This window comes from Oncorhynchus nerka, linkage group LG13 (assembly GCF_034236695.1).
Source record: "Oncorhynchus nerka isolate Pitt River linkage group LG13, Oner_Uvic_2.0, whole genome shotgun sequence".
Lineage (NCBI taxonomy): Eukaryota > Metazoa > Chordata > Actinopteri > Salmoniformes > Salmonidae > Oncorhynchus > Oncorhynchus nerka.
The window spans coordinates 24,145,826-24,159,432 of record NC_088408.1 but is presented as its reverse complement, the minus strand read 5'-3'; the positions used below and the strand labels follow the sequence as shown (position 1 = coordinate 24,159,432).

The 13,607-nt window shown below is 39.4% G+C and overlaps 1 protein-coding gene across 1 annotated transcript in view; it reads left to right on the top strand.

Moving 5' to 3' along the window:
* The window catches only part of LOC115140458 (opsin-5-like), a 96,496-nt gene that overhangs the window by 25,408 nt on the left and 57,481 nt on the right, over nt 1-13,607 (top strand). Inside the window, exon 2 of the mRNA XM_065026268.1 lies at nt 8,860-9,153. Coding sequence (XP_064882340.1) covers nt 8,860-9,153 — 294 coding nt within the window. The remainder of the gene's footprint in view (nt 1-8,859; nt 9,154-13,607) is intronic.

Below are 13,607 nucleotides of genomic sequence, written 5' to 3'. Positions count from 1 at the left end.
CCTCCATCTACGTATTCTCAGTCTATCCTTCCTCTATCCTCCATCTATGTATTCTCAGTCTATCCTTCCTCTATCTTATATCTATGTATTCTCAGTCTATCCTTCCTCTATCTTATATCTATGTATTCTCAGTCTATCCTTCCTATATCCTCTATCCTCCATCTATGTATTCTCAGTCTATCCTTCCTCTATCCTCCATCTATGTATTCTCAGTCTATCCTTCCTATATCCTCCATCCTCCATCTATGTATTCTCAGTCTATCCTTCCTCTATCTTACATCTATGTATTCTCAGTCTATCCTTCCTCTATCCTCCATCTATGTATTCTCAGTCTATCCTTCCTCTATCCTCCATCTATGTATTCTCAGTCTATCCTTCCTCTATCCTCCATCTATGTATTCTCAGTCTATCCTTCCTCTATCCTCCATCTATGTATTCTCAGTCTATCCTTCCTCTATCCTTCTATGTATTCTCAGTCATCTATCTTACATCTATGTATTCTCAGTCTATCCTTCCTCTATCCTCCATCTATGTATTCTCAGTTCTCAGTCTATCCTCCTCTATCCTCCATCTATGTATTCTCAGTCTATCCTTCTATGTATTCCTCCTCTATCCTCCATCTATGTATTCTCAGTCTATCCTTCCTCTATCTTACATCTATGTATTCTCAGTCTATCCTTCCTCTATCTTACATCTATGTATTCTCAGTCTATCCTTCCTCTATCCTCCATCTATGTATTCTCAGTCTATCCTTCCTCTATCATCTAAATTCTCAGTTTATTTCCTCCTCATCCTCCATCTTATGTATTCTCAGTCTATCCTTCCTCTATTCTCAGTCTATCCATCATCTATGTATTCTCAGTCTATCCTTCCTCTATCTCCATCTACATCTATCCTGTAAGGGGTCTATCCTTCCTCTATCTTCCTATGTATTAGTCTATCCTTCCTCTATCTCAGTTATCATCTATGTATTCTCAGTTTATCCTTCCTATATCCTCCATCTATGTATTCTCAGTCTATCCTTCCTCTATCCTCCATCTATGTATTCTCAGTCTATCCTTCCTCTATCTTATATCTATGTATTCTCAGTCTATCCTTCCTCTATCCTCCATCTATGTATTCTCAGTCTATCCTTCCTCTATCTTATATCTATGTATTCTCAGTCTATCCTTCCTCTATCCTCCATCTATGTATTCTCAGTCTATCCTTCCTCTATCTTATATCTATGTATTCTCAGTCTATCCTTCCTATCCTCCTATCCTCCATCTATCTATGTATTCTCAGTTTATCCTTCCTCTATCTTACATCTATGTATTCTCAGTCTATCCTTCCTCTATCCTATATCTATGTATTCTCAGTCTATCCTTCCTCTATCCTCCATCTATGTATTCTCAGTCTATCCTTCCTCTATCCTCCATCTATGTATTCTCAGTCTATCCTTCCTCTATCTTACATCTATGTATTCTCAGTCTATCCTTCCTCTATCTATGTATTCTCCATCCTTCCTCTATGTATTCTCAGTCTATCCTTCCTCTATCCTCCATCTATGTATTCTCAGTCTATCCTTCCTCTTATATCTCTATCCTTCCTCTATCCTCCATCTATGTATTCTCAGTCTATCCTTCCTCTATCTCCATCTATGTATTCTCAGTCTATCCTTCCTCTATCTCAGTCTATCTTCCTCTGTATTCTCAGTCTATCCTTCCTCTATCCTCCATCTATGTATTCCTCTATCCTCCATCTATGTATTCTCAGTCTATCCTTCCTCTATCCTCCATCTATGTATTCTCAGTCTATCCTTCCTCTATCCTCCATCTATGTATTCTCAGTCTATCCTTCCTCTATCCTCCATCTACTTATTCTCAGTCTATCCTTCCTCTATCCTCCATCTATGTATTCTCAGTTTATCCTTCCTCTATCCTCCATCTATGTATTCTCAGTCTATCCTTCCTCTATCCTCCATCTATGTATTCTCAGTTTATCCTTCCTCTATCCTCCATCTATGTATTCTCAGTCTATCCTTCCTCCAACTATGTATTCTCAGTCTATCCTTCCTCTATCCTCCATCTATGTATTCTCAGTCTATCCTCCATCTACGTATTCTCAGTCTATCCTTCCTCTATCCTCCATCTATGTATTCTCAGTCTATCCTTCCTCTATCCTCCATCTATGTATTCTCAGTCTATCCTTCCTCTATCCTCCATCTATGTATTCTCAGTCTATCCTTCCTCTATCCTCCATCTATGTATTCTCAGTCTATCCTTCCTCTATCCTCCATCTATGTATTCTCAGTCTATCCTTCCTCTCTATCTCAGTCTATCCATCTATGTATTCTCAGTCTATCCTTCCTCTATCTCCATCTATGTATTCTCAGTCTATCCTTCCTCTATCCTCCATCTATGTATTCTCAGTCTATCCTTCCTCTCATCTATCCTTCCTCTATCCTCCATCTATGTATTCTCAGTCTATCCTTCCTCTATCTTCCATCTATGTATTCTCAGTCTATCCTTCCTCTATCCTCCATCTATGTATTCTCAGTCTATCCTTCCTCTATCCTCCATCTATGTCTCATCCTTCCTCTATCCTCTATCCTTCCATCTCCATCTATGTATTCTCCTCCATCTATCTCCATCTATGTATTCTCAGTCTATCCTTCCTCTATCTTACATCTATGTATTCTCAGTCTATCCTTCCTCTATCTTACATCTATGTATTCTCAGTCTATCCTTCCTCTATCTTACATCTATGTATTCTCAGTCTATCCTTCCTCTATCTTCCATCTATGTATTCTCAGTCTATCCTTCCTCTATCTTACATCTATGTATTCTCAGTCTATCCTTCCTCTCTATCCTCCATCTATGTATTCTCAGTCTATCCTTCCTCTATCCTCCATCTATGTATTCTCAGTCTATCCTTCCTCTATCTTCCATCTATGTATTCTCAGTCTATCCTTCCTCTATCTCCATCTATCTCAGTCTATCCTTCCTCTATCCTCCATCTATGTATTCTTCCCTTCCTATCTTACATCTATGTATTCTCAGTCTATCCTTCCTCTATCTTCCATCTATGTATTCTCAGTCTATCCTTCCTCTATCCTTCCATCTATGTATTCTCAGTCTATCCTTCCTCTCTATATCCTTCCTCCATCTATGTATTCTCAGTCTATCCTTCCTCTATCTTACATCTATGTATTCTCAGTCTATCCTTCCTCTATCCTCCATCTATGTATTCTCAGTCTATCCTTCCTCTATCTTACATCTATGTATTCTCAGTCTATCCTTCCTCTATCTTACATCTATGTATTCTCAGTCTATCCTTCCTCTATCCTCCATCTATGTATTCTCAGTCTATCCTTCCTCTATCTTACATCTATGTATTCTCAGTCTATCCTTCCTCTATCTTACATCTATGTATTCTCAGTCTATCCTTCCTCTATCCTCCATCTATGTATTCTCAGTCTATCCTTCCTCTATCCTCCATCTATGTATTCTCAGTATTTCAGTCTATCCTTCCTCCTTCCTCTATCTTACATCTATGTATTCTCAGTCTATTCTCAATCCATCTATGCCTCTAGTCTAGTCCAACTATCAGTCTATCCTTCCTCTAATTCTATCTATGTATTCTCAGTCTATCCTTCCTCTATCCTCCATCTATGTATTCTCCTTCCTCTATCTTACATCTATGTATTCTCTATCCTTCCTCTATCTATCTTATTCATCTATGTATTCTCAGTATTCTCAGTTTTATCCTTCCTCTATCCTCCATCTATGTATTCTCAGTCTATCCTTCCTCTATCCTCCATCTATGTATTCTCAGTCTATCCTTCCTCTATCCTACATCTATGTATTCTCAGTCTATCCTTCCTCTATCCTCCATCTATGTATTCTCAGTCTATCCTTCCTCTATCCTCCATCTATGTATTCTCAGTCTATCCTTCCTCTATCCTCCATCTATGTATTCTCAGTCTATCCTTCTTCTTCCATCTATCTTTCTCAGTCATCTTCCTCTATGTATTCTCAGTCTATCCTTCCTCTATCCTCCATCTATGTATTCTCAGTCTATCCTTCCTCTATCTTCCATCTATGTATTCTCAGTCTATCCTTCCTCTATCTTACATCTATGTATTCTCAGTCTATCCTTCCTCTATCTCAGTCATCTATGTATTCTCAGTCCTTCCTCTCCTTCTATCTAGTCTATCCTTCCTCTATCCTCCATCTATGTATTCTCAGTCTATCCTTCCTCTATCCTCCATCTATGTATTCTCAGTCTATCCTTCCTCTATCTTACATCTATGTATTCTCAGTTCTCAGTCTATCCTTCCTCTATCTTACATCTATGTATTCTCAGTCTATCCTTCCTCTATCCTCCATCTATCTATGTATTCTCAGTCTTCCTTCCTCTATCTTACATCTATGTATTCTCATCCTTCCTCAGTCTATCCTTCCTCTATCCTCCATCTATGTATTCTCATTATCCTTCCTCTATCCATCTTCTCAGTCTATCCTTCCTCTATCTTCCATCTATGTATTCTCAGTCTATCCTTCCTCTATCCTCCATCTATGTATTCTCAGTCTATCCTTCCTCTATCTTCCATCTATGTATTCTCAGTCTATCCTTCCTCTATCCTCCATCTATGTATTCTCAGTCTATCCTTCCTCTATCCTCCATCTATCCATTCTCAGTCTATCCTCTCAGTCCTCCCTTCCTCTATCTATCTCAGTCTATCCTTCCTCTATCTCCATCTATGTATTCTCAGTCTATCCTTCCTCTCTTCCATCTATGTATTCTCAGTCTATCCTTCCTCTCCTCCATCTCCTCCATCCTTCCTCTATCCTTCCATCTATTCTCAGTTTATCCTTCCTCTATCTTACATCTATGTATTCTCAGTCTATCCTTCCTCTATCTTACATCTATGTATTCTCAGTCTATCCTTCCTCTATCCTCCATCTATGTATTCTATGTATCCTTCCTCTCTATGTATTCTCAGTCTATCCTTCCTCTATCTTACATCTATGTATTCTCAGTCTATCCTTCCTCTATCTCCATCTATGTATTCTCAGTCTATCCTTCCTCCATCTATCTATCTATCCTTCCATCTATGTATTCTCAGTCTATCCTTCCTCTATCCTCCATCTATGTATTCTCAGTCTATCCTTCCTCTATCTTACATCTATGTATTCTCAGTCTATCCTTCCTCTATCCTCCATCTATGTATTCTCAGTCTATCCTTCCTCTATCCTCCATCTATGTATTCTCAGTTTATCCTTCCTCTATCTTACATCCTCCATCTATGTATTCTCAGTCTATCCTTCCTCTATCCTCCATCTATGTATTCTCAGTCTATCCTTCCTCTATCTTACATCTATGTATTCTCAGTCTATCCTTCCTCTATCTTACATCTATGTATTCTCAGTCTATCCTTCCTCTATCTTACATCTATGTATTCTCAGTCTATCCTTCCTCTATCCTCCATCTATGTATTCTCAGTCTATCCTTCCTCTATCCTCCATCTATGTATTCTCAGTCTATCCTTCCTCTATCCTCCATCTATGTATTCTCAGTCTATCCTTCCTCTATCCTCCATCTATGTATTCTCAGTCTATCCTTCCTCTATCCAACTATGTATTCTCAGTTATCCTTCCTCTATCTTACATCTATGTATTCTCAGTTTATCCTTCCTCTATCTTACATCTATGTATTCTCAGTCTATCCTTCCTCTATCCTCCAACTATGTGTTCTCAGTCTATCCTTCCTCTATCTCCATCTATGTATTCTCAGTTTATCCTTCCTCTATCTTACATCTATGTATTCTCAGTCTATCCTTCCTCCAACTATGTATTCTCAGTTTATCCTTCCTCTATCTCTCTATGTATTCAGTCTATCCTTCCTCTATCTTACATCTATGTATTCTCATCCTTCCTCTATCCTTCCTCTATCCTTCCATCTATGTATTCTCAGTCTATCCTTCCTCTATCTTACATCTATGTATTCTCAGTTTATCCTTCCTCTATCTTACATCTATGTATTCTCAGTCTATCCTTCCTCCATCCTATGTATTCTCAGTCTATCCTTCCTCCAACTATGTATTCTCAGTTTATCCTTCCTCTATCTTACATCTATGTATTCTCAGTCTATCCTTCCTCTATCTTACATCTATGTATTCTCAGTTTATCCTTCCTCTATCTTACATCTATGTATTCTCAGTCTATCCTTCCTCCATCTATGTATTCTCAGTCTATCCTTCCTCCAACTATGTATTCTCAGTTTATCCTTCCTCTATCTTACATCTATGTATTCTCAGTTTATCCTTCCTCTATCTTACATCTATGTATTCTCAGTTTATCCTTCCTCTATCTTACATCTATGTATTCTCAGTTTATCCTTCCTCTATCTTACATCTATGTATTCTCAGTCTATCCTTCCTCTATCTTACATCTATGTATTCTCAGTTTATCCTTCCTCTATCTTACATCTATGTATTCTCAGTTTATCCTTCCTCTATCTTACATCTATTTATTCTCAGTCTATCCTTCCTCTATCTTACATCTATGTATTCTCAGTTTATCCTTCCTCTATCTTACATCTATGTATTCTCAGTCTATCCTTCCTCCATCTATGTATTCTCAGTCTATCCTTCCTATATCCTCCATCTATGTATTCTCAGTCTATCCTTCCTATATCCTCCATCTATGTATTCTCAGTCTATCCTTCCTCCAACTATGTATTCTCAGTTTATCCTTCCTCTATCTTACATCTATGTATTCTCAGTCTATCCTTCCTCCAACTATGTATTCTCAGTCTATCCATACTCTATCCTCCATAATCCCGATCTATCTATCTGTCCTCTCCTTATCCCTCACCACTATCTTCAATCTATCCTCTCTCTATTCTCTACCTCTAGCCAATTTCACTGTGAAACAGTTTTACCCTGTTTGAAATAGCCTAATGATGTCCCTGACCTGACCACTAATTAAACAACAATATGCACTGAATGTACAAAACATTAGGAAAATGACATAGACTGACAAGGTGAATCCAGGTGAAAGCTATGATCCCTTATTGATGTCACTTCAATCAGTGTATATGAAGGGGAGGAGACAGGTTGAATAATGATTTTTAAGCCTTGAGACAATTGAGACATGGATTGTGTATGTGTACCATTCAGAGAGTGAATGGGCAAGACAAAAGATTGAAGTGCCTTTGAACGGTGTATGGTAGTAGGTGCCAGGCGCACCAGTTTGAGTGAGTCAAGAACTGTAATGCTGCTGGGTTTTTCACGCTCAACTGTTTCTTGTGTGTATCAAGAATGGTCCACCACCCAAAGGACATCCAGCCATCTTGACACAACTGTGGGAAGCATTGGAGTCAACATGGGCCCGCATCCCTGTGGAACGCTTTCAGCACCTTGTAGAGTTCATGCCGACGACGGCCTGACGAATTGAGTCTGTTCTGAGGGCAAAAGGGGGTGCAAACTCAATATTAGGATGGTGCTCCTAATGTTTTGAATATTCAGTGTATTTTCACCAGTTGTCCACTGTCAAAGCAGGCCTTGTCTCTCACAGATGGTGAGATTGCTGATTAGATTCCCGCAAGAAACACTGAATATAAGTTGGTGAATTCGGTAAGTCGCTTTGGATGAAAATGTGTGCTAAATGTGTTGGGACAGTGTTTGACTCAATTCAATTAAATAATATTTGTCTTTATACCAAATGGGGCATTAATGCAGGCAAGCAGTTAGAACGAATAACAGTGTGTTCTGCTCAGCTCATGTGGTTTTCATTGCAATAATTGACCAGGTGAAAATGTCCCAAAAAAACACAGTATTATAAAATAGAAGTCTTAAGCTCATTAGATAATGAGCTCATTAACAAACCACCACAGATGTTGCTTGCATTGCTATTTCAATATGATGGCTATGAATAGATAGATGTAGAGGGTAAATAGGAAAATATTGAGTCATTATTTAGTTTTGGTTTTAGATTTATTAAAATAGGTGACGTAGAGCACATTTAAAGCACATTTAAGGCTGTTCAATGCTCAAACGTTCCCAGCTATCGGCCTAGCAGTTCTAACAAGAAGTGGACTGGAGATACGACCAGGGAATGAGGAAATGAGACTGGACATTAGGAAATGAGACTGGACATTAGGAAATGAGACTGGACATTAAGAAATGAGACTGGATGCAGGAGGGTTCCCATCGAATTCCCTTTCATTTGCTCTGCAGACACCATCCAAACCCCTAAACTCCCAGACAGTTGATTTGGGCAGTGTCCACGTCTCCACATTTCCTCAGTACTGTAGGATGGTGCATAGTTCTCACAATGCAAGTTGAAAGAGACACTCTTAAAAGACCATTGCAAGTGGCAGCACTGAAGCAATCAATTATCCATAAAAAAATATTTTATGTTGCCTTTATAGAACATTCTGTATCCCCGATGACACTCCTCAGCCCTTGAGGGAGAGGAACAGAGGGAGAGAGAAAAAGGTGGATGAAGGGAATGAGGCCTTTGTGCCATCTTGTCACTACATTACCAATACATCAAGGGCTTCAGTTTAGGAGCTAATCTACCATGACAAATACTGCACTTAGGGATTAATAGTGTCCACTCACCCATGTGATGCTCAGTACTCTGCCATGCTCTGCCCTGGAACACCAATATCAGGCCATGCTGGAGAACGACTGTTTGGCACATTCTACTCCTATTATCTCTACCATAGACATCTAGTGACTAACCTCTTCTCTCTTTCTCTCTTTTTTCGAGCTTGATTGGTTAATTGATTGCTAGATTAGTTGATGAACCGTTGCTCGCCCTTCCAGTTTATTTGACTGACTGACTGAACTCTCTCTCCCCCCTCCAGCGGTGATGTCGGTCCTGGGTAATGCTGCGGTCTTGGTGACTTCAGCACTCCGGCCAACTCACCTCAAGGCCCCGGAGCTCCTTACAGTCAACCTGGCGGTGACAGACATAGGCATGGCTCTCAGCATGTACCCCCTGTCCATCGCCTCACTCTTCAACCACGCCTGGATTGGAGGGGACTTCTCCTGCCTGTACTATGGCCTGATGGGGATGATCTTCAGCACGGCCAGCATCATGACCCTGGCTGTCATGGGTCTGGTACGATACCTGGTGACAGGAAACCCACCCAGAACAGGTATTCTGGATATACACTGGAGTGGTAGAGGTAGATACTCTATAGGGGTAAGGTGACTAGATATCAGGACATATGATAAACAGAGTAACCGAAGCGTATATTATTATTTTATGTGAGTGTGTGTGTGTAGAGTAAGTATACATTTATGTGCATATTATGTGTGTGAGAGCAAATTATGTGGTGAGTGTTTGTGTGTGTGTTGGAGTCTGTGTGTGAGTGTGTAGGGCCCTGTGAGTGTGTAGGGCCCTGTGAGTGTGCGTAGAAACAGTTCTAGATAGAGCTCAGACTTTCCGACATGATGATCACTGACTCTATGATTTGGCCTGAATATCACTGACTCTATGATTTGACCTGAAAATCACTGACTCTATGATTTGACCTGAAGATCACTGACTCTATGATTTGACCTGAAGAACACTGACTATGATTTGACCTGAAGATCACTGACTCTATGATTTGACCTGAATATCACTGACTCTATGATTTGACCTGAAAATCACTGACTCTATGATTTGACCTGAAGATCACTGACTCTATGATTTGACCTGAAGAACACTGACTATGATTTGACCTGAAGATCACTGACTCTATGATTTGACCTGAAGATCACTGACTCCATTATTTGACCTGAAGGTCACTGACTATGATTTGACCTGAAGATCACTGACTATGATTTGACCTGAAGATCACTGACTATGATTTGACCTGAAGATCACTGACTCCATGATTTGACCTGAAAATCACTGACTATGATTTGACCTGAAGATCACTGACTATGATTTGACCTGAAGATCACTGACTATGATTTGACCTGAAGATCACTGATTCTATGATTTGACCTGAAAATCACTGACTCTATGATTTGACCTGAAGATCACTGACTCCATGATTTGACCTGAAGATCACTGACTATGATTTGACCTGAAGATCACTGACTCTATGATTTGACCTGAAGATCACTGACTAAAGTTTGACCTGAAGATCACTGACTCTATGATTTGACCTGAAGATCACTGACTATGATTTGACCTGAAGATCACTGACTCTATGATTTGACCTGAAGATCACTGACTATGATTTGACCTGAAGATCACTGACTATGATTTGACCTGAAGATCACTGACTCTATGATTTGACCTGAAGCTCACTGACTATGATTTGACCTGAAGATCACTGACTCTATGATTTGACCTGAAGATCACTGACTATGATTTGACCTGAAGATCACTGACTCTATGATTTGACCTGAAGATCACTGACTCCATGATTTGACCTGAAGGTCACTGACTATGATTTGACCTGAAGATCACTGACTATGATTTGACCTGAAGATCACTGACTATGATTTGACCTGAAGATCACTGACTCCATGATTTGACCTGAAAATCACTGACTATGATTTGACCTGAAGATCACTGACTATGATTTGACCTGAAGATCACTGACTATGATTTGACCTGAAGATCACTGATTCTATGATTTGACCTGAAAATCACTGACTCTATGATTTGACCTGAAGATCACTGACTCCATGATTTGACCTGAAGATCACTGACTCTATGATTTGACCTGAAGATCACTGACTATGATTTGACCTGAAGATCACTGACTCTATGATTTGACCTGAAGATCACTGACTATGATTTGACCTGAAGATCACTGACTCCATGATTTGACCTGAAAATCACTGACTATGATTTGACCTGAAGATCACTGACTATGATTTGACCTGAAGATCACTGACTATGATTTGACCTGAAGATCACTGATTCTATGATTTGACCTGAAAATCACTGACTCTATGATTTGACCTGAAGATCACTGACTCCATGATTTGACCTGAAGATCACTGACTCTATGATTTGACCTGAAGATCACTGACTATGATTTGACCTGAAGATCACTGACTCTATGATTTGACCTGAAGATCACTGACTATGATTTGACCTGAAGCTCACTGACTCTATGATTTGACCTGAAGATCACTGACTATGATTTGACCTGAAGATCACTGACTATGATTTGACCTGAAGATCACTGACTCTATGATTTGACCTGAAGATCACTGACTATGATTTGACCTGAAGATCACTGACTCTATGATTTGACCTGAAGATCACTGACTATGATTTGACCTGAAGATCACTGACTATGATTTGACCTGAAGATCACTGACTCCATGATTTGACCTGAAAATCACTGACTATGATTTGACCTGAAGATCACTGACTATGATTTGACCTGAAGATCACTGACTATGATTTGACCTGAAGATCACTGATTCTATGATTTGACCTGAAAATCACTGACTCTATGATTTGACCTGAAGATCACTGACTCCATGATTTGACCTGAAGATCACTGACTCTATGATTTGACCTGAAGATCACTGACTATGATTTGACCTGAAGATCACTGACTCTATGATTTGACCTGAAGATCACTGACTATGATTTGACCTGAAGCTCACTGACTCTATGATTTGACCTGAAGATCACTGACTATGATTTGACCTGAAGATCACTGACTATGATTTGACCTGAAGATCACTGACTCTATGATTTGACCTGAAGATCACTGACTATGATTTGACCTGAAAATCACTGACTCTATGATTTGACCTGAAGAACACTGACTATGATTTGACCTGAAGATCACTGACTCTATGATTTGACCTGAAGATCACTGACTATGATTTGACCTGAAGATCACTGACTATGATTTGACCTGAAGATCACTGACTCCATGATTTGACCTGAAAATCACTGACTATGATTTGACCTGAAGATCACTGACTCTATGATTTGACCTGAAGAACACTGACTATGATTTGACCTGAAGATCACTGACTCTATGATTTGACCTGAAGCTCACTGACTATGATTTGACCTGAAGATCACTGACTATGATTTGACCTGAAGAACACTGACTATGATTTGACCTGAAGGTCACTGACTATGATTTGACCTGAAAATCACTGACTATGATTTGACCTGAAGATCACTGACTATGATTTGACCTGAAGATCACTGACTCCATGATTTGACCTGAAAATCACTGACTATGATTTGACCTGAAGATCACTGACTATGATTTGACCTGAAGATCACTGACTATGATTTGACCTGAAGATCACTGACTCTATGATTTGACCTGAAAATCACTGACTCCATGATTTGACCTGAAGATCACTGACTATGATTTGACCTGAAGATCACTGACTCTATGATTTGACCTGAAGATCACTGACTATGATTTGACCTGAAGATCACTGACTCTATGATTTGACCTGAAGATCACTGACTATGATTTGACCGGAAGATCACTGACTCTATGATTTGACCTGAAAATCACTGACTATGATTTGACCTGAAGTTCACTGACTATGATTTGACCTGAAGATCACTGACTCTATGATTTGACCTGAAGATCACTGACTATGATTTGACCTGAAGATCACTGACTCTATGATTTGACCTGAAGAACACTGACTATGATTTGACCTGAAGATCACTGACTCTATGATTTGACCTGAAGATCACTGACTCCATGATTTGACCTGAAGGTCACTGACTATGATTTGACCTGAAGATCACTGACTATGATTTGACCTGAAGATCACTGACTATGATTTGACCTGAAGATCACTGACTCCATGATTTGACCTGAAAATCACTGACTATGATTTGACCTGAAGATCACTGACTATGATTTGACCTGAAGATCACTGACTATGATTTGACCTGAAAATCACTGATTCTATGATTTGACCTGAAAATCACTGACTCTATGATTTGACCTGAAGATCACTGACTCCATGATTTGACCTGAAGGTCACTGACTATGATTTGACCTGAAGATCACTGACTATGATTTGACCTGAAGATCACTGACTATGATTTGACCTGAAGATCACTGACTCCATGATTTGACCTGAAAATCACTGACTATGATTTGACCTGAAGATCACTGACTATGATTTGACCTGAAGATCACTGACTATGATTTGACCTGAAAATCACTGATTCTATGATTTGACCTGAAAATCACTGACTCTATGATTTGACCTGAAGATCACTGACTCCATGATTTGACCTGAAGATCACTGACTATGATTTGACCTGAAGATCACTGACTCTATGATTTGACCTGAAGATCACTGACTATGATTTGACCTGAAGATCACTGACTCTATGATTTGACCTGAAGATCACTGACTATGATTTGACCTGAAGCTCACTGACTCTATGATTTGACCTGAAGATCACTGACTATGATTTGACCTGAAGATCACTGACTATGATTTGACCTGAAGATCACTGACTCTATGATTTGACCTGAAGATCACTGACTATGATTTGACCTGAAGATCACTGACTCTATGATTTCACCTGAAGAACACTGACTATGATTTGACCTGAAAATCACTGACTCTATGATTTGACCTGAAGATC